Source organism: Meriones unguiculatus, chromosome 21 (assembly GCF_030254825.1).
Source record: "Meriones unguiculatus strain TT.TT164.6M chromosome 21, Bangor_MerUng_6.1, whole genome shotgun sequence".
Taxonomy (NCBI): Eukaryota; Metazoa; Chordata; class Mammalia; order Rodentia; family Muridae; genus Meriones; species Meriones unguiculatus.
In genome coordinates, this window is record NC_083368.1 from 52017682 (window position 1) to 52043591 (window position 25910).

The following is a 25910-nucleotide window of genomic DNA, read 5'->3' on the forward strand; positions in this document are numbered from 1 at the left end:
CATTTTCAAACAAGGTCTGTTTAAGTAGATTATCTTCTCTCATCTCCTCTCATCAGTGTCCCTGCTCCCCCTTTATAGCCCCATTATCCAGCTGTTTGCATCTTTCTTGGTATTCTTTAGTTTATTTACCCATATTCATATTTTTTTCTTTCTGTGTATGTGTGTGTGTGTCTCTCTCTCACACACACATACACCACATGCAGGCACACAAGCACTTGCACACATGTACACATTATATATTAGGAATTGCAGATGAGCAAAACCATGCGGTTTTTGTCTATCTGATTTTGGGTCACCCCATTCAATAATACATTCTCTAAACCCACCCATGTTCCTGAAAACTTCATAGTTTAATGTTTTCCTTACAGAATAATAAAATTCTGTTGTATATATGTTCAACACTGCCTTATCCCTTCGTTTGCTGAAGGGCTTCTGGCAAGGTCCATTTTCTTCCTGTCATGAACATTGACAGGTGGTAGGATATGGAAGCTTTTGCGTGTGCACCCAGAGAAGTCGTCTAGCTGGGTCACACGGTTGTTATTAATGTGTTGAGAGACCTCATACCAGTTTCTCTAACAGTTCCATTAACGTGCACTCTCACCAGCACTGGATAAGGGCTTCTCTTTCCTTAAATTGCCACGTTTTTGTCAGATTTCCTGATAGTTCCCACTCTGAGATGAGTTGTTATATCAAGGAAGTTTTGTTTTGCATTTGCCTGAACTAGAAACTTTTAAAAGCACTCACTGGCCATTTATGCTTCTTGTTTTGAGGACTGTTCATTCATCTGTTAATTTAAGCAGTCCCTTTGTTTCCCAAACCATTATTTATCTTTTCACATAAAGTTTTCTTAATATGACTTCAGTTTTATCTTTAAGCCTTTATATTCTTGCTCTTATTACAATTTGTATACAGCAAAAGGTATTTAAAATAGACTGTAACTGACCTTATGGAATTTATCCACACATCCAGCAACATTTGCTAAATACTTGCTATAGCCATCACTGTCCAGACATGTGGGACACATAGTGTAATAATGACAAACCTTTCAGTGGATGAAGCAGTAAAACCAAAATAAGCTACAAACAAGCAGAGTGGACATAGCCTGTGGAAAATGATGCACTCTGGAGAAGGAAACAGAAGGAAGTGAGAGGATGCGGAATGTGGGGTATGGTGGCTGCAGTGAGGAACGGACAATAGACTGCTCCTCGGCCTGGTAATATGTGGGCATATGTTAAATTCATATTTCTCAGTCAACGTGATCTTATTATAACAAACAGCGCATTTCTTTGGGAGCAATTATTAGTTTTCTTCTACTTGACAACTGCTTATTTAAATCACAGTAAATTACAGCTCAGAGTATGTGTATGTGCGTGTGTGCGTGTGTGCGTGCGTGTGTGTGTGCGTGTGTGTGTGTGTACTTTATTGCCTCTGGAAAAAAAAATCCTGAAAAATGAGGTAAAGCTATCAATAATCTCATGTTAACTTAATTGCATTATTTCAGGTTTAATAAAATTCAGGACAATTCTGAATTTTGTATTAAGTAAATGCTGTTTTAATGGATTAACACTGTACTCAATTTATTAGATAACAATTTTAAATCTTTTGTAAAAAATATTACAGAATTATGAATATTTTAGAAAAAAACTAAAGATTCTTGTTTGTTTGTGAAAGACTCTCACACTGTAGCCTGAGCTTGCTTGGCTGGAATTCACTATGTAGCCCAGGCTAGCCTCAAACCCATAGCAATTCTCATGCCTTAGCTTCCCAAATAATGATATTACAGGGACATATCACTATGCACACTTTAAGGAGAGTGGCAGTGGATCTTGGGGTCTGAAGGCAGAGAGTGGAATTGCTGGAGGGCGTGGGTGAAGCGGGAGAGTAAGGCAGACACGGGCTGTAAAGGAAAAACTAACACTAGGGGCTTTGGGAAGAGCCACATAGAAACCTGTTATGTTCTAAGATTCCTGTGTGTGTATAAACAGGCACTGGAGAAATAGCTTAGTAATTAAGAGCACACATTGCTCTTGCAGAGGACCCCAAGTTTCTTCCTCAACACCTACATGAAACATCTTATAAGTATCTGTAACTCCAATTCCAGAAGATTTGACACTCTGTCCTGGCCTCCTCGGGGCCCTTCACTCATTTGTACATCTCCGCTTACAGAATAGAGAAACACGCACAGACATAATTAAACATAGTAAGAGCAAACCTTAAAGAAGAGGTTAGAGTTGCCCTACGCTGGGAAATAATGCTCTCCCAGACTTAACAGGTTATCAAACAGAGAACCCGGTGCCATCTGTGGCTCCCTTTGATTGATTCGGCCAGAAACATATCATAGACCTCCAAGCAACACACCTGATATTCATTGCTACTGGCTACTCAACAGGACTTGAAGGTAAGACCTTATTCCTAAAGATTCCACTCACTTGGATCACAGGACAGGGGGAAACCTAACTGATACTGACCTGGAAGCTTCCTCCCTCCTGGCTAGTTTTCACAGTGGTAAAAGGTGCTATTAAGGCTGATGAGGTTGGGGCAGGGCTCCCTTGTTTATGGAGTAGGGGAAGGGATGGGGAAGAGAGAGGCAGGGTGGAACAGGAAGGAGAGGGGGAAGGATTCTGTGATCAGGATGTAAAGTGGATAGATAGATAGATAGATAGATAGATAGATAGATTGTTAAAGGCTAGTGAAGAGAAAAATCATCATCAGTCTTTACCAGATGTGAACCCTGTGAACTATAGTAATTACCAAGTTTGACAAGGTATGTCTGTTGGATTAACAGTGGCGTATATATTATAGGGATAATGAACCCCTTTTTGGTTGACTTTAAGGCCCACTTCACAGGACAGAACTGATGTGAGCTCTTGAAACCATCCAAGAACCCAAGGCAGGGCAGTGTGCAGGCTATAAGAAAGAACCTGCTATTATTATTTTGCTAAATGGACATAGTATCAAACCACCTTCTAAATGCCCATAGATGACTGCACGGCTCAGCGCTCATCAACGAAGCTTCTTTTTTTCCTCAGTGGACCATGGGTAATACAGAGACTCAAAACTGGTCAGAGGGCAGAGCATAAGTTACTGTGCTCATCTCTAAATGTGATGTCTTTATCACACCTTTTCAAGGGCTCAGGGAACATTGTAGAAGAGCCAAAGTTTGGGGAGGACTGTTGCAAAAACAATTTTCTGGATGTAACATGGCTGCTGAACTCATGACCTCACAATAGCTGCAGCTGATTATATAAAATCAAGCTGGTAAAAATTCCAGAATGGTCAGAGAGGGACTCATGAGGCCCACCCCTACCTGAAGTAGCTGGTAGAAAGGGAGAGCATTCTTCGGTGTAGCTCCACTGACAGTGGGTGATTCTGTACTCCTGTCTATAGGCAGAACTAAATGGATTCAGTGGTTTATTTTCAAAAGGAGAAGGATATGAGGTTGGTTAGGATATGTGGTTGAGTAGGGGTCTGGGAAAAAAATCGGGGGAAGCAGGAGTTGATATGATAAAAAATTTTACATACATGTATGAAAATCTCAAAGAATAAGTAAAAATATTTTCTTTATATACAATTCAATGTTTATTTTCTAAAAGCCTATTATACAGCAAAAAGAAAAATCCTTTCTAGCTGAATTTAAATTAGTATTAAGGTGTGAAAGATCATAGAATATACATTTAAAGTTTTGTTTCTTCCCTAACCTGAGATATCAACCTTTATAGCCTACAATATGCCCCCAACTGCTTTACTTTTCTTCCGGGCAAGCTTTCCTCCTTCCGTGCTCCTCATCCCAGTCCACTGCATCCCAGTCTCCCCTCACCTCGTTTAGAATGGTGGAGACATTTACTATAACTCTGTCCTTCCCAGGGTCTGATTAATCAGAAAATTCAAGTCAGGTTCAGATCCTTTTGCCTTTTGCAATGTAGCCAGAGAATGCATCCCAAAGCAGAATTTGCATGCTGCCTACTAGCCTCAAGGCTTCTTCCCACAAGAGAATCACCCAACTCTACCCTAGGCTTAAAGAACAGTCCCTAACCTGGCTCCCTCATTTCACTCCTCTCCAGCACCTGTAGGGCAGTTGCCTCCTGAAGGCTGCGATGCTTTGCAGAGTTGAGCTTTTGATAAACATACTCTCTGATTAGAGCATCTTTTTCTATTTTCTCCCTTTGTATTAGCTCATTCCTTAATCACCAAAGATACTGAATAACTACTGAGTTTCAGGCAGTGGGATATGCTCAGGTCAAAATCAAGATAAAGAGACCTGATCTTACAGGCATGGGATTTGCGGTCTTCTCTTGCAGATGTCCATCTTGCCAGACTCAAGCATCTTTACTTCATATTGCTTTTCCATGACATGCCCGTATTAAACTAATTGTGCCACCTTCCGGAAGGCTTGGCTTCTGAGTGAACTTTGCTGTAGCTTTTTGTATCTGTCTGTTTTTTTGTTATTTTGCATTCCCTAGATTCTGAGATATGTATAATAAAGAGCAGTCTGTTTTTAACATTTCCCCCTACAAGGCCCAGGACACAGTGGATAGCCAATCAATTTGAACTTGAAATGTAGGCACAGTGCCAGAAACCTAGCTTGCTGAAGATATCTGGCAATTATGTGTACATTCTTTATCCCTTCTGTTTAGAGTTGCTAGTTTTTATGAGAGCATGCAAAGTCCATTTTTCAGTGTATGCTTCTGTAACAACATGCCTCACTGTTAATATTTAATGTTTTATAAGGAATATTTCTACCCACAAAGATAATAGTGTTTTCATAAACACATATGAAGTTTTTCATACAAACCTTCAGGTAGACACAGCTAATGGTTTAAACCTTATCTTGCATTTATTTTCTCTTTCCAGAAAATTCACTGTTTCCTTGAAATTTCTATAAACCATACTGTCTCTTTTCCCACTGAGCTGCATGCTAATGGATTGTACAGCCCAAGGAGAGAATATATGATTGCTTGCCTATTCTTAATGCCATGGTTACTGAGGGACTATTTCTAAGTAGGCTCATTTTCAGAAGTCTTGAGAAATTCTGCTCTCATGCAATGTAGTATAGTGTTTTTATATTGATTTATTATAAGGAAATGGATTGTATGGGGCTGTTTTCTAAGGTCCCCTTCCTCTCTTCAATATCTGCAACAGTTACTACCCCTTTGTCTCTATTTGATAGAAGCAACTCATGAATTCTGCGTTGAATTTTTAGGGGCAATGGAAACACTACAATTATACCATCACATTTAATTACATAAAAAATGGTGTTCTAAGCCCATAACCTGAAGAAACAGGGATGATGCTGATAAAAACAGTGTAACTGGTCAACAAGATTTAGTTAGAAATGAAACAGGGGCTGGAGAGATGGCTCAGAGGTTAAGAGCACTGGTTGTCCTTCCAAAGGTCCTAAGTTCAATTCCCAGCAACTACACAGTGGCTCATAACCATCTATAGTGAGATCTGGTGCCCTCTGCTGGTGTATATGGCAGAACACTGTATAAATAAATAAATAAATAAGAACTGAAACAGTATTCTCTGAGTAGAAGTGTGCTTCTTTAAACTCAGTAGGCTAACTGCCATCATCACATTTCTAATAAAAGGAAAAAATAATGATGTTGGTTTACAAACATCATTGGTTGGTAATTCTTACCTGGATGTCTATTGAGGAAGACTTATCAAACTATCAAACCAAATTTGGTCATAGTCATACAAATAAATTTTATGTGAGAAAGCAACACATTTTTAAAATAGGTATGTATCCAATTACAATTCTAATATAATTCATGTACAAGTATTTAGAAAGAACCAAATGTAATGTACCTTTTCTGTCTCCATCTTGCTTGAAACTTTTGCTGCGTCATTACTGCTTCTGAAACATAAATTGACCCAGTTTGTAATTTCATTAAAATGTGATTTGGAAAATCCTTATCAAATATCAATAGACTTTACCCTGGAGCTGGTATTGTTTTCTCTTTTCTTTCATTTGTTTCTTGTCCAATAACAGTTTCTGTAAAATATTAAATGAAAGAAAAAACATTTAAGTGGAGAGTTATAGTTGGGTCTGCATGTGTGCATACGTGTGGGTATGTGTGCATGCGTGTATGTGTGTATGTATGTATTAGAAGATAGACGTATTATTTGAAATTACAAAACAAACAAGTTCATGATGTGCTAATCTAAGTTCATGATGTGCTAATTCTTCTTTGATAAACACAAACATCCTGCAGCATCTTCCATTGCATCACAGCAGTTCATCAGAGCAAGAAACACCGATGTGGAATTTAATGCTGTACCATGCCCAAATAGGATGTAAGAATCACAGATCTGTGATTTATGCAGGAAAGCCATTCAGGAGGAAGGATAGTAACCTGGATGTCTACAGATAAGGACATGAGAGTGCTCCATTGGACTGGCTGGAGGGCACAATGGTGCCCTTCGTTTTTATGCCAGAGAATATATTCAGCAGCTAATTTAAAGCAAAAATATTTCTAGAATTGATTTGGATAGATACTGGGGACTACACAAATAGTGAGGCTAACTGCATCGCATGCATTTATGTGTCCTTAATTTAAAATGTATCCTAGCATCCTTGAATTTATGTCTACTGCCCAAATGACAAGACCCCACTGTGGCCATATCAATACATGATACCATCAACTTCCAGTCCATGGGCTGCAGATTCATTGAAATAAGTCATCTGAGTGGCCTCGGCCTCTGCTTCAGCACTGATGATCTGCTGCGCCACGGCCTCCACAATGGGCATCACCATGGCAGCAGTGGAGGTGTTGCTAAGCCACATGGATAAGAAGGCAGTACTGCTCATGAAGCCCAGCGTCAGCCTGAAATGAGAGGGTCTTTAGTGTGGGCTGTGCTGTCCACCCAAGTCACTCTGTATTCAACTCTGAAGAATATTGTTTGCAAATTGGAAATTACGTGTTTCATAATGCAGAAGGTGAAGTCTCTGCCCAGATGGGGAACTCTGAGTGAAGTTACAGAGACAGGCAGAATCAAAGCAGAACATGTACGAATACAATTATTAAGATTTGCATTCCCTTAAGGGTACTAGGAGATCATTCTCTTCAAAATAAGATAAATGATTGAATCTAAGCCTAATTGCAAATGGGCATGTAACACAACAGCTTGCAGTGTTACCCTAATACATGAGACTTTTTCTGAGTGGCCACTTGTCTTCAGACCTAAGTAAATTGGAAATGAGTATCCAACTAGTGAGAATCCCTTGCTTTTATTCGTCTTTTGGCCATTTCCCTGTTTCTTAGTATGTGCAGCAAATAGAAGCAGGACCGGGATTAATATTTATAAATCTCCCTTTCATCCATTCACTCTCCTGGTTCAATATATAGTGGGTGGAGAAAATGGTTACAATCACTTGCTAAAATGAAGTTTCAGAATTTTCTATAGATTCTATTATTTATGCTCTCCTGAACCTAGCATTTCTTCCTATTGTCAAGAATTAGATTTATTACTTGTCTTCTCTTATAAACAGAGTAATTCATCCTTAAAATAACAAATGTAAGACTTTGGGACTTAAACCATTTCTATAAACTTTCAAAACAACACTTAAGAGTAAGGTTAATCTGATAGGAGATTCCAAAAATAATTCAGATGCAGATATTTCTATGAAGTGCCAATTATAAAACCTTTTAAAAACAATTCCATACCATGTTTCAGAATTGAGTATACTGAATGCTTTCTATGTGAGAAACAACATACAACATCACAGAAATATGTTCTAACAAAAATAATTCCTAATTTAAAAAATAAAAACTTTTTACATGTAGTATCTGTATAATGTAAAGCTTCTTCTACTGGTAGAAATGCCTTAAACCAAAGAACCAGAGAATGGTGTAATGGACAGAAGCCTTGCCTTACTGTGCAGTTTTTTCTCTCCTGGAGCAGTTACCAGGTGGTCAAGGAAAAGATTTCTATGGTACCCAAGAGGAAAAGACACTATTTCACTGTATTTTCATAATAAATATATTATAAAGAAATGTATGTGTGTAATAAATTTTCTAAGTAATATAATTTGTCTCATATATGTCATACATACACAGATATATGTTCATAAACATACACACATGTATTGGTGTTTTAGCAATGAAATTTACTCCACAGTGGTAAACACAGAGTCTGCTATGCCCTTGAAGAAATTATGCAATATAAGTCAATTTTTTTTCTTACTTTCCAAAGAATGATAAGAAGGAGGAAAACCACCTAAGGCTTTAAAGCAAAACATTATGCAAATGATTATGACACTGGAAATGTTCCTTAGCTGATGTTCATGTTTATAACAAGAGGTGGAGTAGAACCCTAATAGCCAATTAATTTAATGAAGAAAAACCATGCACCTCAGTGAAGGGAAATCAGTCAAATGAGTAATTTCACATAAAGAAGAAAACTCAATTGATTGTTTCACTTTGCAATGCTTGATTTAAAAAAGAAAAATGTGCTCATCTTGAAATTTTTCTGCACAGATTTTTTGTTTTTTTTTTGTCAGTACTGCCTTTGTCTTTGGTTCATAGCACTCTTCCTGTTGATAAAGGATGCTCTTGAATGAGTTTTGGATATGTAATCAGCCAAATAAACAAAACGGGATTGAAATCTACTCTGAAGTCTGTCAATCTCCTTTGCTGAGGTTCAAGGCTCCTCCCCTCTTTGACTCCAATGGTGCATTACAGGTGAGAGTGTTGTGTGAGTTTGTTCCAATTTCCCTGAAAGTTGACCTGCAGTGGAAGGACACTTGCTGTTGTTTCCCTTCCAACCCCTCGAGCACACTTCACCTCACCTTAGTGTTTTCATAGTTACCCTGCTGCCCAAGCCGTTTCCTGCATTACTCATTTGGAATTTGCTCTGTACATGACAGTATGCCTAGGATATAATCTGGATGCAGCAAACCCTGTACTCACCAGGCTGGATTCACACCCACCATCATCACCATCCTCAGAGCAATCCTTTTGTGCAAATTCCATTTTTCTATTGATGTTGCTAAACAAATGACTCCAATTAGCAGAAGGTGAAAATCTTTGAAATAAGCAGAAGCCACCTGAAATTGCAATTAAACCCACAATTATGTTATCTTGGTCGGGGGAATGATGTACGGCGAAGATACTCTTAGGCTACTACTCTTAACTGTGAACTTCAACTTTGTAACTTTCTGTTATCAAAGGATGTGTAAACATGCAAATGTTTGAATACAAATGTAAATATTATCTATAATTTTACCCTTTCAACTCTTCATCCTCACTGACCTGAATTCACATGTTTCTCACCACCTGCTTTCCAATAACTATACTCCTCATTCATACTTGAATGATTTCATCTTCAGAATAATTTATTATAACAACAAATGTCCTTACCTAAAGATTGCCATTTTAAACTACTTTTACTTAACATCACTCAGAGATGAACAGTGTCCAGGCTCTTTGAGCAACTTCTACAATAATTCCAAAGAATTCCCCATCATGTTAAATAGAAATCTGCCCACTCTGAGAAAACTGTGTGTTCAATTAAGTTAGAATCTCAACTCTTAAAATACTGGATTCTCCCCCCACAAAAGAACACACCCACCCACATCCACCCACACCCCTTCACAAAACCTTTAAATGATAATTTATCTTATATTTTTTCAAAAGGTGGCCTAGCATTTTTCCTATTTTCAGACTGTCTTTAATTTCAATAAATTCACCTGTGATTTGTTAGAGAAAGCCCCTCATGCAAGTGGTATTTAGAACTGATGTTAGGAAATGCTTTATAAAATTAAATCTCGAAGCTTTGCTGAAAGGAAGGGATTGTGAGAAAAATATCCTTTCAAAAACCTGGTAATATGGAAGAGGAGGAATAGAGCAAAACAATTCAAAAGCCATAAAATAAAGAGAATGCAAAATGAATTCTGATAATGTTTTTGGAATTTTAAATCATATCATCACTTGTAACATGGCTGACCTGATTCCAGTAAAATATGGAAGTTGATACTAGCCCTAAATTAAAAACAGACAAATACTTCTTTAATGTTTTGTAAAATATTGATATTTAAATGTATTTTAGTGTATATTATTTCCTTATATTTCAGAACTAATAATTTTGTTCAATTTGTTACTCTAACCTTGAAAATGTACCTGTCAAATATCCTAACGTGTTAGAGGAGCAGAGGATGTAAGGTCACTGTCTGACATGAGTGTCCTGGAAGTACACATGAAGTAAATGGATAAAGTCAGGAGCAGAAAAAAAAAAAAAAAAAGTCAGGAGCAGAAAGACCACATTTGTGAGTTCTCATAGGAAGAAACTAAGACAGAAGCTTTCATAGGAGCCTGGAGAATAGTGGTCAGAAAATTAAAAGAAGCATGGAAAGAGGAGCGGTTAGAGGGTGGGTACCGGGAGCTATTAGAATAGAGGTTTAAATGCAAACATTCCAAAGCACAATGGAGTTCACAGCAACTGATTACATATGTTCAGGAACTGGAAGAGAAGAATGACAGCCATTTGAGGAGCTGGAGATGCTCTCGACTGAGGCAAAAGAAAAGAGATGTCTGACGGGGTCTTCCCTCTCTCAACTTCTTCAGTGATGAAACATCTGCGAATCCTAAGCAGGTCCCGCTGTTTCTCTGACCTGACCTGCTTCTTCTTGTTAGCATACCATGCACCTGCTTACTTAACTCCATGTTTCCTGTCTTAGCCCCAGATGCCACATGTGCTATGGCTTCAGAAACTTGATATTTTTTAGATCATCATATGTCTTGCCACAAAGTAGAAACCCCTTAAGTAATACTGAATAAATTAAAGGGAAATAAAAGAAACTATGATTTCTGACCTCCCATCTTCCGAATGTGTCCATTCTGCCCAAAGCTTTCCAGCTCCCAACTCTGTGCCGTTAGTTGACATAACTCTTTTGGTTTTCTAGTGTGTCTATTTCTGTAAGCAACGTCTCCCCACTCATTATGTTGCCCTTTGCTCTCTGAGGAATTGTTCTTGGCCTACTTTGAAATCTTTGAAATCTGTTCTCACAGTTGTCCAAACTCTGGAAGGTCCCACGAACGTTCTTTCTTGTTTGATACATCCAGGAGCAGATCCTCGAGGTGTAATTCCTGTCTCTGTATGACTAACATCATACTATCTAACAAGATAAACCACATTCCTGCTGAATGAGTAGTGGGTATGCCATGCTCTTTGTATCCTGACACAGAAGTCCCAGCTCCAGAATGTGAACCCAGAGGACGTTTCCCTTTCCCACAAACATCTAAGAGCTCAGCGATTCGAAGAGCTTCCAGCTTCTCAGCTAAATAGCGTTCAAACACGTTCTTCCTCCTGAAGCTCCGTCTATTCTCTTGCTTATGTCAAATTTCAGATTGGTCTGAGCTTCCCTTTTCGTCTCCAATATGTGTACGTCTTCCTTTTGCAGTCTTCTGTGTTTTTAATTGCGTTGAATCTTCTCTATTGACACGTGATTACTTAATTAAGGTCCCACCATTCTTTTTCTAACCCACCCTATACCACTGTTAGTCACTTTTCCAAAGTGTGAATCTAGTCACCTTTTTTGTGCTCTATCGGTTAATGGTGTGGTGGTACTTGAGGCCAAATCCTATAGTCTCCATTTGCTATACATAACCTGTCAGAATCCAGGCCCATTCATCTCCCAGCTCAATCTTTTAGCACCTCACCCAACTGCTTTCCATGTATAGACTTCCCAAACACAAAAAATAATTAGATATTTGCTTCCAATGTAGGTTGGAATAGGCTTCTTGCATTTCCTACAAACTCCTAATCATCCTTCATGGATTAAAATAAATGTTAATTCTCCAAAGATTCCTTCTTTGGGACCCTCAGCCAGACGTCATGGTATTTCTCCATGTTCTGACAAACAAAAAGAAGCAAGCTAGCAGAGAAGGCAAGGCAGTATCACGGGTATTTGGGAGATACTTCTTCAAGGCATAGTTAACCCTCAAAGAGTAACTGACCACTTTTTTCCTGGGAAATGTGGGAAGCTGTTTTGTAAGACCTAATACTCAAAATTTTGAAAGATGCTTTTAATTCTTTTTGAGTTTTGGTTATGGAAATGATTCATTGAGTGTTATAGCACGGCATTGTTGTTCCCCATCTCTCTCTCTCTCTCTCTCTCTCTCTCTCTCTCTCTCTCTCTATTATATGCCTTAAACACAAGAATCAGTCAGAACCATGAGATGTTCTTTTATGGGTGCAGGTGGGGACGCTGAGAAAGGTCTCTATGTAATCCTGGCCATCTTGGCTCTCGCTAGTCTATAGACTAGTTTGTCCGCAAACTCACAGAGATCCAGCTGTCTCTACCTCTGGAGCTGGAATTAAAGGCGTGTGCCACCATGTGCTGTCAGATACTCTTTAACCTATTTCATTGAGGGATTATCATACTTTTAAAAGGGTAGATAAGAAATATTTTAAATTTTTGACTTTATGGTCTCTATAACAATTATTCAACTTTGTCAGTAAACAGCCAATGCTGTGTGGCAATAAAACTTCACTTTGAAAATTAGGTACCAACAGGACTGCTCCTCCCTTCGGGGGTGGGGAGACCAAAGAGCCAGTCATCGAGTTCCTGTTAGAAATAGTCCCTTAGGCCACAGAGGAGGACTTTGCAGCCAGTCCTGAAGATACCTGATAAAACAGGATCAGATGAATGGGGAGGAGGTCCCCCCCATTAGTGGACTTGGAAAGGGGCACGGTGGAGATGAGGGAGGGAGGGAGGGAGGGACTGGGAGGGAATGAGGGATCGGGACACGGCTGGGATACAGAGTTAATAAAATGTAACTGATAAAAAAAATAAAAAAAAAAAAGAAATGAGAAAAAAAAAAGAAATTAATAAAAAAAAAAAAAGAAAATTAGGTACCAAAATGGATTCGCCCTCAGGTCTATAGATTACAATTCTTTACCAGTAAAGAGTGGTCTGCTTTGTAAACAAATTTAGAGGTTAAACTTAAAGAAGGTGGTCCATCTCTGTTTGCTGTTGTGGATTCTATGCTCTTCAGTTTTTCATAAGAATCAGCTGGATTCTTACGAGTAAGAACACTGTGTATAGCCTAACTGCCCAGGAGATGATAGCAGAGCATTCTTTTGGGGGCTAGGGAGGTGGTCCAGCTGGTAGAGTGCTTGCCTAGCAGGGCATGCGGAATCTGGTTCAGCAGCAGCAGATGAACCAGAGCCTGGTGTATGGCTATAGTGCTCAGAAGGTAGACAAGAGAAAGCAGGAAGATAAGAGAAAGGCTCAGGTCATCCTTGGTTACATGCAAAGCTTGAGGCCAGCATGGGATATATGAGGTTGTAAAACAAACAAACAAAACAACCAGAGGACTAGTGATTTAGAAATGACACTGATAAATATAACTACTTTAAGAGAAAAAATGGATGTCAAGTAAAATTCACGAGTTTTAACGTCTATTTACAGGCTCAAGATAGTTACATTCCTGTCCCCAAGATGGATTTCGTCTAAAAATATGGAATTTTTCAATCAGCACACCTGGGTTCCCATTGAGCTATATAATGCGTCAGCTGAGCAACCTTTGCACAAATCAATAAAAAGTCATAAAAAGTGGTTCATCACATTGTCTGTGAGCTAAATAAGAATGCCTCTTTAAAATGTGCCTGGGTGCTTAAAATTAATATGATAATACAGTTCCTTCAAAAATATTAATTTAAGTTGTTTTGTTAAACACAATGATCAAATTTCTGGTCTTCATATTAGCTCACTTAACAGCAAATTTGACATCCTTGTAATTCCTTCATCCTTAAAGCATTTGATTCATTTGGATTTTAGGGTTTTACATCTTTCTGGCTTTCCTTTTATGTCAGTAACCTTTTCTCCCGATCTCCTTGCCTAGCACTTTCTCTTTTTATTAACCTGTTTTTAGAGTTTCTAGTTTTTATTTTTGGTTTGGTTTTTGTTGTTGTTGTTTGTTTGTTTCTTTGTTTTTGCTTTAATTTAAGCCTATAAGCTAAGAACTCTGAAGGCAATTTTTAGGCCAGCCTAAGCCACCTTGTGAATTCAAGGTCCTTCTAAGATGAATAGGAAAAGCCTTTCCCAAGTAATGCAGCAAACAAACAAACAAACAAACAAAACCCAAAAGTGTCAAACCCTAGAATCCAAACGAAACAAGCTGTAGGACTTGTAGCTTCCAACACTCTAATTTGCTTTTCTTTCTTTCTTTTCCATTTTTTAAAAGTTTTTATTCCTTATGTTCATTGGTGTTTTGCCTGCATGTATGTCTGTGTGAGGAGGTCAGAAGCCGTGGAACTGGAGGCACAGGCAGCTGTGAGCTACCCTGTGGGTGCTGGGATTTGACCCTGGGTCTTCAGGAAGAACAGCTAGTGCTCTTATCCACTGAGTCATGCCCTAGCCTCCGTTTCAATTTTACGTCTTCGCTTACTTTCGTAAATGATCTAAAGTAATAAACTTTTAAAAATCTGTATGTTGATGACTGTCCGATCTAATAATTCCTGACGAGCCCATCTGTCGTGAACTCGAAACTTCTGCTAAGTGATGCCCAGAATCATACTCTCTCCTCAATATCTCACTCAACATCTTCACCTAGATACCCGACAAGCATTGCCGATGTTCACATCCGGCACTGAACCCCATGCGTAAGCCCTTCTCCACAGCCAATCTGCTTCTAATGATCCCATTTTCATGACACACAACTCCATTCCGTACTTGACAGGCCAAAAACCTAGGAGGTATCTGCGAATCTCTTCTTTCAATTGTATGACATGTCTGTTAAGTAAAGGAAGTTAGCTGGTTGTTTCTTTCTCACTTTATTAGCCAGATAGTCAATATATATGTCAAATCCTGTTCTGAATGGTCTCCACCTAGATGGCAGTAGCTTGCCTGTCTCCTTTCTGATTAGTTTCTCAATACAGTAACTCAAACTATTCTTTGAAAATCAAAGTTTGACTAATCATGTTACTTTTCTGCTCAAGATTCTTGTTAAGTTTCTACTTTCTCAGTAGGTAGATGCTTACCATGAACTTCTTTGGCCCTGATGAGCCCAAACCTTGTCACAGCCCTCCCCTGCCACCATCTTCAGTTGATCTCCCACTACTCCTCTGGCTGTAGTCATACTGTAGGTATTGATTGAGGACTCTGTACTGGGTGTTTCTCCCTTAAGAAATGGGCATTCCCCAGTACTTAAATAGCTAACTTCCTCATCTCCAGTAACTCTTTATTCCTGTAAATAGGTTGTTTTTCCCTGATAATGAATTTTTGTTAGAGTAGGCAACCCTATCTAAATTGTTATCCCTATGGATTTTCATTAACTGTATGCATTTTCCCACACCATCAGCTAGATGTATTTTATGCGGGGGCGGGGTACATGATGTAGGCAGCTGTGTGCACATGTGTGTGTAGATGCCTATGCCTGAGCATGCCTATGTGGAGGCAAGAGCCGGACATCCGTATCTTTCTCTAGCCCTCTCCATCTTATTTTCTGAGACCAGTTCTCCCACTGAATCTGTGGCTCAGCGGTCGTGTAGATTGGCTTCCCGCCATGCACACCCTGTGTCATGCCTCTCTGGAGCCGACAAAACAGGCTCATGCTACCACACCTGGCTTTTTGTGTGGGTGCTGGGAATCTAAACTCATATCCTGCTGTTTGCACAGCAAGTACATTAAACACTGAGCCATCTCTCCAAGCCCTACTAATTATGTTTTAAACAAACTATTCAACACATCTGTTTATCAGTTGTATTGTTCATTTTCTCCATTCTCCTAAAATAAATAGGAAAGTTTGACTATTTTTTCATAAAAATTTCCCCAAGTTTTATTTATAATTTTCTTCCAATGTCTGGCAGGTGCAACCACGTAAATATTTATTTGATGACTGAGTAAATATGTAACATAACACCTATATATGCATGGATTTTCTCATATATTTTGTATATAAATGTAAATATTTTGTATATAAATGTATTTTCAATCATAGTAATACTAATATCTGTTAAAGACGATCAAATTGATCACACTCAACTAATTAGCAGTTTAGATTTAACTTAACACCATAAAAATTCAATAGTTGTTGGTATTTTTCAATTACAGTAATGTATAGCAAGGTTTGATATTCAGCATTGGCTTTAAAGTATGTAAATAAGATTAGAAAAATGGTAGGCCAAAGAAAGACATGCTTAGGTCTCCCTACTTCTATAAAGATACTTACCTACTCAATGATAGATTTGACATTCAAAACTGCTGACATGGGATATAATGGTAGGGTAACACTCTCGAAACTGTTGATTTGAAAGCTCGTGGGTATTGTATCATCATTTGGACATTGTTTAACATATTTGATTTGATTTTAAATCCTTCACGTACGTGGTGTCATGTTTCACTTACAGATTATATGAATATCAACTATATAACTCATATCTTTCTGACCAAATCTGTAGCTCTGTCCATACTAGCTTTGGTCAGATAGTTAGTGGTTAAAGGTTAATTATCTATCCTTTGTGGAAAAGGAATCACAAGGGAGGAACAGACATCACCACTAAAAGTCCCGAGGGCTTTGACTTCCTGTAAGCTCCATTTCTGCTTAGTGGGTGGAGAGAGTGAAGTATCAGACTAGATCATAGATGGGGCACGTGTTTGCTTTTGCAGCACTCCAGATATTTTTAAAATAGTCAGTTTTTGTCAATGTACTAGTTACATGAACTAGCACTTACTTTATACTTACTTTGTAGCAGATTTTACACTTACATTTAGCAACTTGAGGGGATCTAGAATCATCTGGGATGCAAGCCTGAGGAGACCCCAATTAAAAAAAAATTTTTTTTTCTACATTAAGTTAGCCTCTAGGCACAGCTGAATGAGAATGTCTAGATTGTGTTAGTTAAGATGGAAAGACTTCCTCAGGGCGAGCAAAACCATTCATCCTGGGCTGAAAGAAATGAGGATTTGAGCTGAACATTTGTTGCTCTTTGCTTCCTGCCTGCAGATACAATGTAACCAGCTGCCTCAAATTCTTGCAGCTAACATCTCCCCAGAAAATAAACCCAGACTGTGCGCCTAAGTAAACCATTCCTCCCTGAATTTACCCTTGCTGGGATATTTTATCACACCAACAGGAAACATAGCTAATTCATTACTTGGCTCAACTTTAAGTACTGTTGACAAACTGGAGTTAGTTCTGGCATAAGAAAAGAAGATGGGATGGCGGCAGCAATAGAGGTGATAAGTTTGAAGAGAAGAGTTAAGATCTAGCCATCATAAAGTCTGAAAGTAGGGATTCCATTAATATTAAAATTCAAGAAATGTTATGTGCATTTATGATGTTTATTTGCTGAACAGATGTGAAGTAAAAGTTGCATGGACCAATGTAATTGAACATCAGACTTGGTCTAAATCAACTTCTTAAAAGTAAAAATTAACCCCCTTGGGTGTTATTGAAGACCTACAACCAGAAAGATATGAAAGGATGTCATTGAGATGAGAGTTGAGAGTTGCCTCTTAAGAAGTCTTTTCCACCTCTTAGACCCAAGGGCTGGTGATGTTGTCACCTTTGGAAACGAAGGCTTCCTAGAGTAACTGCCAGCCATTGCGGTACAAGCACTGTTAGCTCCTACAATATCTCTGTTGTCTCTGCTTGCTCTTCCCCAACGCTCCCCACATTAGACCACCTAAGAAACTTAGACTTGGGGTTTCAGATTCCTCCGAAGCTTAACCTCAGCCTAGAGATAAGAGGAATAGAGGCTTTCCCTTGCCATGCTCTCCTACAAAATAATCCTAACTAGAAAGAACAGAAGTTGTCCTTTGAGAGGCTCCACCCAGCACTGAAAAGGTTAGGCTAACTTTGTGACCTATATGTCTTCTAAAGCCTATAGTTTTGAGTTTTAGGTCCAGGTTAAGCTAAAGCCTCTTAGTACCTTTCCAAAGAGTGAAGGAATGTGACCATATCTGTGAGGACAGATATAAAAAAAAGGGCAAGCAAACAATGACCTTCACTCACCAAAAGAAGGACCAGACCCTTGTCCTTGAGATAGTGTTTCTTAGCAACAAACCTAGACTTCTTCTTAGTAGCTTTTGACCTCCAGCCAAGAGCCCGCAGCCCTAATCTTCAAGGATAAGCTAACCACCCCCACCTTCAATTGCAGCTGCATCCACACTTGGCAGGACTGGCCAAGCTTGAGCACCTAAGACTAACCAATTATCTTACTTTATAGCTTCCTCATCCAATCCTAAATTGCCAAAACTAGAACTTCAAATCTCCCGCAATTTTTCTTTTAAAAACCTAAAGACCTTTGTCTCCCAGTGCCACTCTTTGCTGACCGGCAGGGGTGACCCCGTTGTACAATGGTTAATAAACCTCTTGCTTTTGCAACGAGTCTTGGTCTGGGGGAGTTTCTGGGAAGGGCACGATTGAACTCCTGAGCTGTGAGACCCCAGGTCTTACAGCACCAGATCAAAACAGATGCTTCGACTCAGCCAAACGTTAGCCTGAGCGTAGAGAGCCTTGTGGGAGAGGGAGGGAAGTGGACAAGAACTCCACAAGAAGACAGTCAAATAACCTGGGCCCAGGGTGGGCTTACCAGGGCTGAAGCACCAACCAAGGACCACTGTGGAGTGGTCCTAGTTCCCCTATACCCAGTGAGGAGAGCAGGGGTTATTATTTCTAACATGGACTGTTTCCTGCTTTTCAATCAGTTCCCTCCCCCGGGCTGTCTTGCCAGGCCTCCCTGGAAGAGGCCTCCCTGGAAGAGGGTGCGCTCGGTCTCTCGATGTGACTTGATGTGTTGGGATTGGTTGTTGCAGGGGGGAGAGGGGGCTTTTCTAAAGAGCAGGGGAGAAAGGGTAGAGGGAAGAGAGCAGGAGTGTGCGACTAGGAGGTGAATATGACCGGGATGGAAAGTGAATTTAAAAAATAAGTTAAACATTAAAAAAAAAAGAAAAAGGAAAAGAAAGAACAGAAGCTATTTAGGGGGATGGTAGCGGCTGCATGGTAGGAAAAGAGGAGCAGACAGGATCTTGAGTATGACAGAACCCAAGCGGGGAAGAACTACGTGCAAAGGAAGTAGGAACAGTTCCTCTCATAGGAAGAACTTAACCAGGACGAGTTGGAAAGGAAAATCTCCATCCACATGAAATAGGTGTGAGCATCCAGACCGCAGCAGGAGACGGGCGGAAACGAGACTGCATTGTCATCTTGAACTTGAAGGCTCTCCTAAGAGTGTTCCTGCTCAAGGCAGTTATTTACCCCGGAGACTGAGTGGAGGTAAGTGTTCTGGTTTCAGGGTGTTTTGTGTATGTATTTATGGGAAAACTGGATTTATTTTCTTTAGATGGGCACCCTTAAAATAGCTCTCAGCATGAATAAACTCTCAGCAAGAACAAAATAAAAATGCACATGAAAGTTAATTTGGCTTTATCTTTTGAAATACCAGGTTTCTAGAAAAGAAAAAAAAAACAGGGATTCTTTATTAAAAGCACAAAGTGTTTCCTTTTTTTTTTTTTTTTTCCACTGTGAGTTCAAATTCTGAGGAACAGTACAAGATTACTCAGGGTGTGAATGAATGGCCCCTTTTGTCGGGAGAAAGGCACCAGCTAGAAATACCAGCAAGAGAAGATGGACACTTTTCCTCTGTAGACTCTCGAGACTCAAGAAGCTGTGACCTGTTTGTTCAGAAGGTAGATAAACACAGGAAATCTCAGGAAAGGAGTACTTGAAAGCTTGGAACACTTACAAAGAAGCCATATCTCAAGATCACGACCCCCTTGAAAGGCAAATTTTTTCAAGTGATGTCACCACATAAAGTAAGTAATCGAGTTTAAACAGCATTTGAAAGACTTACCTGCGTGGAAGGCATGATCCCAAACATGGGGAACATTAAGCCAGGCAGTAGAGCTGTAATTGACAGGGGCAAGGCTTCTGTGATCCACAACAGGGCAACAACAAAGAGGACGTAGGCACATTCTGCTTCCTGCAAAGAGCCAGGGCAAAGGTTAAAAAGTGAGCCTGGGAAATCACTTCACAAACCATGCCCACTTTTGCTGGATGGAGCTGAGCGTGAGGAAGCTGTAAGCTTCCATCAAATAGTTTTGTTTTTTTGTTTTTTTGTTTTGTTTTGTTTTGTTTTTTAAGGGGTTTTGGAACAAAAGTTAACAAACATGAAAACGAAAACCTGGAAAAGTTCCCCTATTTCCTTTCATATTTTCTTAGAGCCAGTTTCCTGTGCCCAAATTAGCATACATAGTTATGTATCTTTGCTCTCGTTTGATGCCTCAAATGCACTCTGAGTATTGTTACAATGCAGCAGTAGGCAGGCTGTTGACATTTCTTCATGGTGGGCCTCTCTCTCTGAATTGTGTTCCTTTAATCTTTTAACTGCGCCTGTTTGGGTGGGACCTGCATCCATATTTTCTAACCAAAAGTGGGAAATCAACCTAGAGGAAAGGATTTCCTGTAGTGTATCTTAGAGCGTGCTCAGAAGCGTCTGAATTCAGCTTCTAAGCACATCAATAGGGGGATGCTGGTGTCCACCCTGCTTTGTTGAGGATGGCTGCCCAGCTACTGTGGACATCAACAGGGGGATGCTGGTGTCCACCCTGCTTTGTTGAGGATGGCTGCCCAGCTACTGTGGACAACACAGAGAGGTTCAAAGGAAACTTGTTCTTTTAATTTTAATTTTTTTTCACAATTTGTTCATTATATATCCCAAATGAAGCCCCCTCCCTCAACTCCTCCCAGTCCTACTCTTTCTTCCTCTTCTCCCATCTCCTTCCCCTAGTCCACTGAAAGGAGGAGTTCTATTCCTCTGTCATCTGCCCATAGCTTATCAAGTCTCATCAGGACTGCCTGGATCCCCTTCCTCTGTGGCCTGGCAAGGCTGCATTGCCAGGGGCAAGTGATCAAAGAACAGGCAATCCAGTTCATGACAGAGGAATCTTAATCTTAATGAAATCTGTTGATTCACTTAGTCTAAAACTGTAGGTTTCTACTGTTTTAGAGCACTGAAAGGAAGTGGTTAAATTTATAAGCATCCCTGACTTGTATAATTTGGTATAAAATCGCCTGCAATGTATTTAAAAATCAGTAGGTGTTGTCATTCACTGCATTGCTGCTTCTTGTTCTCCTGGTGTTTGCTGTCTGAGAACTCTGGGTAGCATTTGGAAATTTACGGAGACTGTGGCTGGGGTTTAGATGAGGTCTTTTCTTTAGGCTGTACCATATCCAGCTTTTCTGTCTATGATTCACTGGCATCAGGCTGAATCTCCTGGGCTGGGCATTCGCTCCCTAGCACCCTTGCTCTCTCACTGAATCTGAGAGATTCTTAATAAGCCCTGACTCTGCCATATCTTCATTGTGTTATATTTTTAAAGGAAAAAGAATAAAGGTGTTTTGATGTTGACAGTTTTTACAGAGTCTGCCTCTGTAGTCTTGACAAACAACAAAGGAGCAAAATAAAGCAGCACTTTGACTGAAGCCTTCTAAACAGCTCCAGAGAGAAACTGCTGGCACTAGTTTAATTTAAAATGCCAGTGTAGAGGGAAGGCTGTGTCTTTTAACGGTAACCCATAGATGGTCCCAAACTTTTCCTTACAACTTTATGTTTTCTGCCATATTTGGAGGATGGTAGGCTTCGCAAACAACATGGGCTCCTTGACTATCATGCTCCTTCATTCTGACCAGCCAGTCTCCTGAGACTGTTTATTGTTCTCACACTATGCCTCAAATCTGCCCCTCTCCCTCCACCCGAGTCCATAAGAGGCACCCTTGTTCCAAGACCAGATAATTTTCTGAGAATGAATCTTGACTTCTTCCTTCTTGTCCTTAAAGCTAGATTAAAGTCCAGCCTGATAACATGTTGGAGCCAAAGAGGCTGATGAGTTCTGGACTCCACCTCCAACTTCTGCCATAGGCTTGAAATTTTACCCCAACAGCCCTAACCTGCCATGATGATGAAGCTTTGGCAACAGAACAAGCAAAATTTCGCTTGCTGGATGATTGTCTCTCCTAGAAGATTGTCAGGTTGTAGTTAACACGGCTGTTACCTCACTAAGGCAGCACCTTTCTTTTGCTTTATTTTTGTGTTTATATTTTTGATAATTCAGCATCTCATCTAATATTTAATTACCTATACTCTCCAATAAGACTTGCCCCAATATTTTCTGACACCAATTCTGCTTTTAAAGACAATGCTTGAGCCAGATACGGTGGCATATACCCAGCATTTGGGAGACTGAGGAAGGAGGAGGAGGGATGCCAGGAGATTAAAACTAACCTGGTCTACATAGCATGTATAAGCCTAGCAAGAGCTATATAACAAGACTACCTCAAGATAAACAAGTCTTTTTACACTATTTTGACATTTGGCTATGACCCTTCCTTTTCACTATGCATGGAACTCTAATTCACAAGTTTTAGCTAGATTGTCAACCAGTAACCCTCAGGATCTCCCAAAGGGCTTCTTCATATCCACTTCTGCTCAAATTCTGAGCCTTTACCTTACTTAAGATTTTGAAGTCCTTGAAGGTCTAATAAGCAAATTCTGTATGCTTGTTAGACTTTGCTGACAATGCTTGTGTTTTTCTATATATGTATAAACTTGTGTATATGTACAAATTTAACCTGGGATTTATAAATCCATAGGTTTTATATTAAAATAAAGTAGAATTCAAGTCTTCATCTTAGCAAGTGAGAGACTGGGTGACATCAGTATTATTTTGTACAGGGCAACAATTCTTCAGATTCTTAGGAAACTTATACTTTAGGGTGACAGATGCCTTCTGGTTCCACATTGCACTCCATATGCCCTCCCCATCCTCATCTCTTCCGGGCTTCAGTGAGCGTTTGAGTGGAATGTCCAGCAGCAAGCCATTCCCTGCTTCTTCTCACTTTCCTTCTTGTTTCTCTATCCTCTGAGTTATCACACATGCTCACTGACTTTCTCTACACATAAGCCGTGTACTCCACAAACCAGCAACACTGGGATCATCTGGGAACTTACATGTAGGATGCCAGGTCTGTTTCTGGATAGACTGAAACAAGACCAGCATTTTCAAGGTGCCAAGTGATTTCTCTTTAGGTTAAAGATCAAAAAGCTATGGGATATACTATCACTCAGTCTTTTCTTCTCATACTCACCTCTTGGTCCAGAATCTTGATTACAGGAAAACTCCTTCTGACAGGTGAAATCCCTGGATTTGTAAACTATTTTGAAAGTCTGAAATGTCTAAAATCATGCAATGTGCAGTTCAAAATTATGTCTTGTTAATGGAGTTTCCCAAAATGATGTTTGAACATAAATTTTTGCATATGAGTAATTCACCATATTTCTGTTGTCTCTGTAATTTAACTTGTCATAATTTGTAGAAAATTTCCATGCCTGAAGGAAACTAAAAGTCTAGAAGGAAGAAACAGAGCTACCCTTGTCAAGGGAGAGGGAGGGAATGTTTTTTCCCCATCTCAAGCTTATCCTCCAAAGCCTGGTAAAAGTTTGCAATGCTTGTGATATTATAATAAACTGTAATCAAGGCAAGCATGTATTTTAATCTAAAATTTGTTCCAAAGTTAGAAAAACCCCTAGTGTTATAAATTTGTGAATGGAGAGAGAAACCTGGTGTGCTTCAGGACCAGGACAAGCAGCTCCAGGCTCTCCCAGCATTCCTCAGTCCCTACTTGCTGCCTTGCATGCCTGGCAACTCTCTACTAGCAACCCTGTACCCTGAACTTCCCAGGTCAGGGGCTTCCCCTCCTCCACTTGACCGTGTAATCTGGCCATTTTGTTGCTGTTATTTCTTCTCTCTCTCTTAACCCCTTGCATTGCAACGAAGAGCTGCTTCCAATAAACCTAAATTTATATATTTAACTTGTCTTACATGAGAAGCAGCCCAAGTTCCTCATTTTTTAATTATAGAAAAAGGGAGGAATGTTAGCTTATTAGCAGCCTGCGTCTGGGTTGCCTAGCAACCTACCATGTCATCATGTGTCCCCAGCAAGCAGGTATGGTTACCTTGCTATTTAAAAGAATCAACCTGCCCACTTTGTCTCTCTGTTGCCCTCTTGTTCTCTTGTCTTTTGCCCTCTCCCCTTTCTCTGTTGGGGCGCTCCACTCTCTTCCCCCTATCATGTCTCCCTCTCTCCTTCTCTCTCTTTCTTCATCTCCATCTAATAAACCTCTTTCATATAAAACCTGCTGTGCACCTCATCATTCATTAATTGGTCCTAACAAAACCAGAGTGATAGCTATTTTTATCTTGTTTAAATATCATGACAGAAAATATAGGAAGGAAAGACCTATTTGGAATTATGACTGTCAGAGACTTTACAAAATGTTTTTAAAAAAATCCATGATGCCTTTTTCAAAATGCCATATGTGAAGTGATCAAAATGAAGGTGGAGAAGGAGTGCAAAGAGGAAGGGGGAGGAAGAAAAAGGAAGACAGAAAATACTCATTAACTTCCTCTGGACTAAAAATGCCACTGAGACATGCAAAAGTCTCTCGGTGCCCTACTTTATCCTAAATATGTAAATCATTTGTTTCAGGAAACAAGACATTTGTTCAGGTAGAGGAGGCTGTTTCTTATATGATCATCAGCCATTCCATTATCAAAGTGAAAAAGATGCACTGTCACTTGATCTAAGACGCCTGTCTGTGAGCACCTGACCTCCTGACCCACTCTTGAGTGTCTTTCCCTGCTGCAGGAAGGTTTTCTTACACCAAAGGTGATGGAAATGTTATGTGAAGACAGTGTTCCCTTTACATTAAAAACACCAAGGTGTTAGAGCTTTGGAGCAGTCTGTTTTATTTTTTTAATTTCTTAATTTTTTTATTAATTACAGTTTATTCACTTTGTATCCCAGCTGTAGCCCCCTCTCTCATCTCCTCCCAATCCTACCCTCCCTCCCTCTTCTCTTCCCATACCCCTCCCCCAGTCCACTGATAGGGGAGAGCCTCCTCCTCTTCCATATGACCCTAGTCTATCAGCTCTCATCAGGACTGGCTGCATTGTCTTCCTCTGTGGCCTGGTAAGGCTGCTCCCCCATCAGGGGAAGAAGAACAAAGAGCCAACCACTGAGTTCTTGTCAGAGGAACAATCCCTGTTCCCCTTACTAGGAACCCACTTGGACACTGAGCTACCATGGGCTACATCTGTGCAGGGGTTCTAGGTTATCTCTATTAATGATCCTTGGTTGGACTATCAGTCTCAGAAAAGACCCCTGTGCCTAGATGTTTTGGTTCTGCTGTTCTCCTTGTGGAGCTCCTGTCCTCTTCAGGTCTTTCGTCTCCCCCTTCCTTAATAAGATTCCCTGTACTCTGCCCAAAGTTTGGCTATGAGTCTCAGCATCTGCTTTGGTACCCTGCCAGGTAGTCTTTCAGAGGCCCTCTGTGGTAGGCTCCTGTACTGTTCCCTGTTTTCTCCCTCTTCCGATGTCCATCCTGTTTGCCTTTCTGAATGAGGATTAAGCATCTTACCCAGGGTTCTCCTTCTTGTTTAACTTCTTTAGGTTTACAGATTTTAGTATCATTATCCTATATTATATATCTAATATCCACTTATAAGTGAGTATGTACCATGTATGTCTTTTTGCTTCTGGGATACCTCACTCAGGATGATCGTTTCTAGTTCCTACCATTTGCCTGCAAATTTCATGATTTTGTTTTTAATTGCTGAGTAGTATCCCATTGTGTAAATGTACCACAATTTTTGTATACTAAGATAAAAAACTCAAGTGACAATGCATGCTGGAGAGGATGTGGAGAAAGGGGAACCCTCCTCTATTGCCGGTGGGAATGCAGTCTGTTTTTAAAGGAGCCTTCTAAATTGTAAAATATTTAGCACAGTTAGAAAAATTATAAACAGACATAGTTGTTTACTTTATAATATTGAACAAATATGGATGTTTGGCCACATTTACTTTATTTTTTAAATGACATAAGATGTTTTTGTGAAAAACTAG

The 25910-nt window shown here is 39.8% G+C and overlaps 1 protein-coding gene across 2 annotated transcripts in view; it reads right to left on the bottom strand.

The window, feature by feature from the left end:
- Slc13a1 (solute carrier family 13 member 1) overlaps positions 1–25910 on the bottom strand; it is a 75117-nt gene that overhangs the window by 40919 nt on the left and 8288 nt on the right. For both annotated transcript variants that reach the window (XM_021638780.2, XM_060373776.1), the window contains exons 2-6: positions 19801–19929; positions 8913–9049; positions 6640–6827; positions 5938–5995; positions 5809–5857 (exon numbers count right to left, since the gene is read on the bottom strand). In XM_021638780.2, the coding sequence (XP_021494455.1) occupies positions 5809–5857; positions 5938–5995; positions 6640–6827; positions 8913–9049; positions 19801–19929 (561 nt within the window). The remainder of the gene's footprint in view (positions 1–5808; positions 5858–5937; positions 5996–6639; positions 6828–8912; positions 9050–19800; positions 19930–25910) is intronic.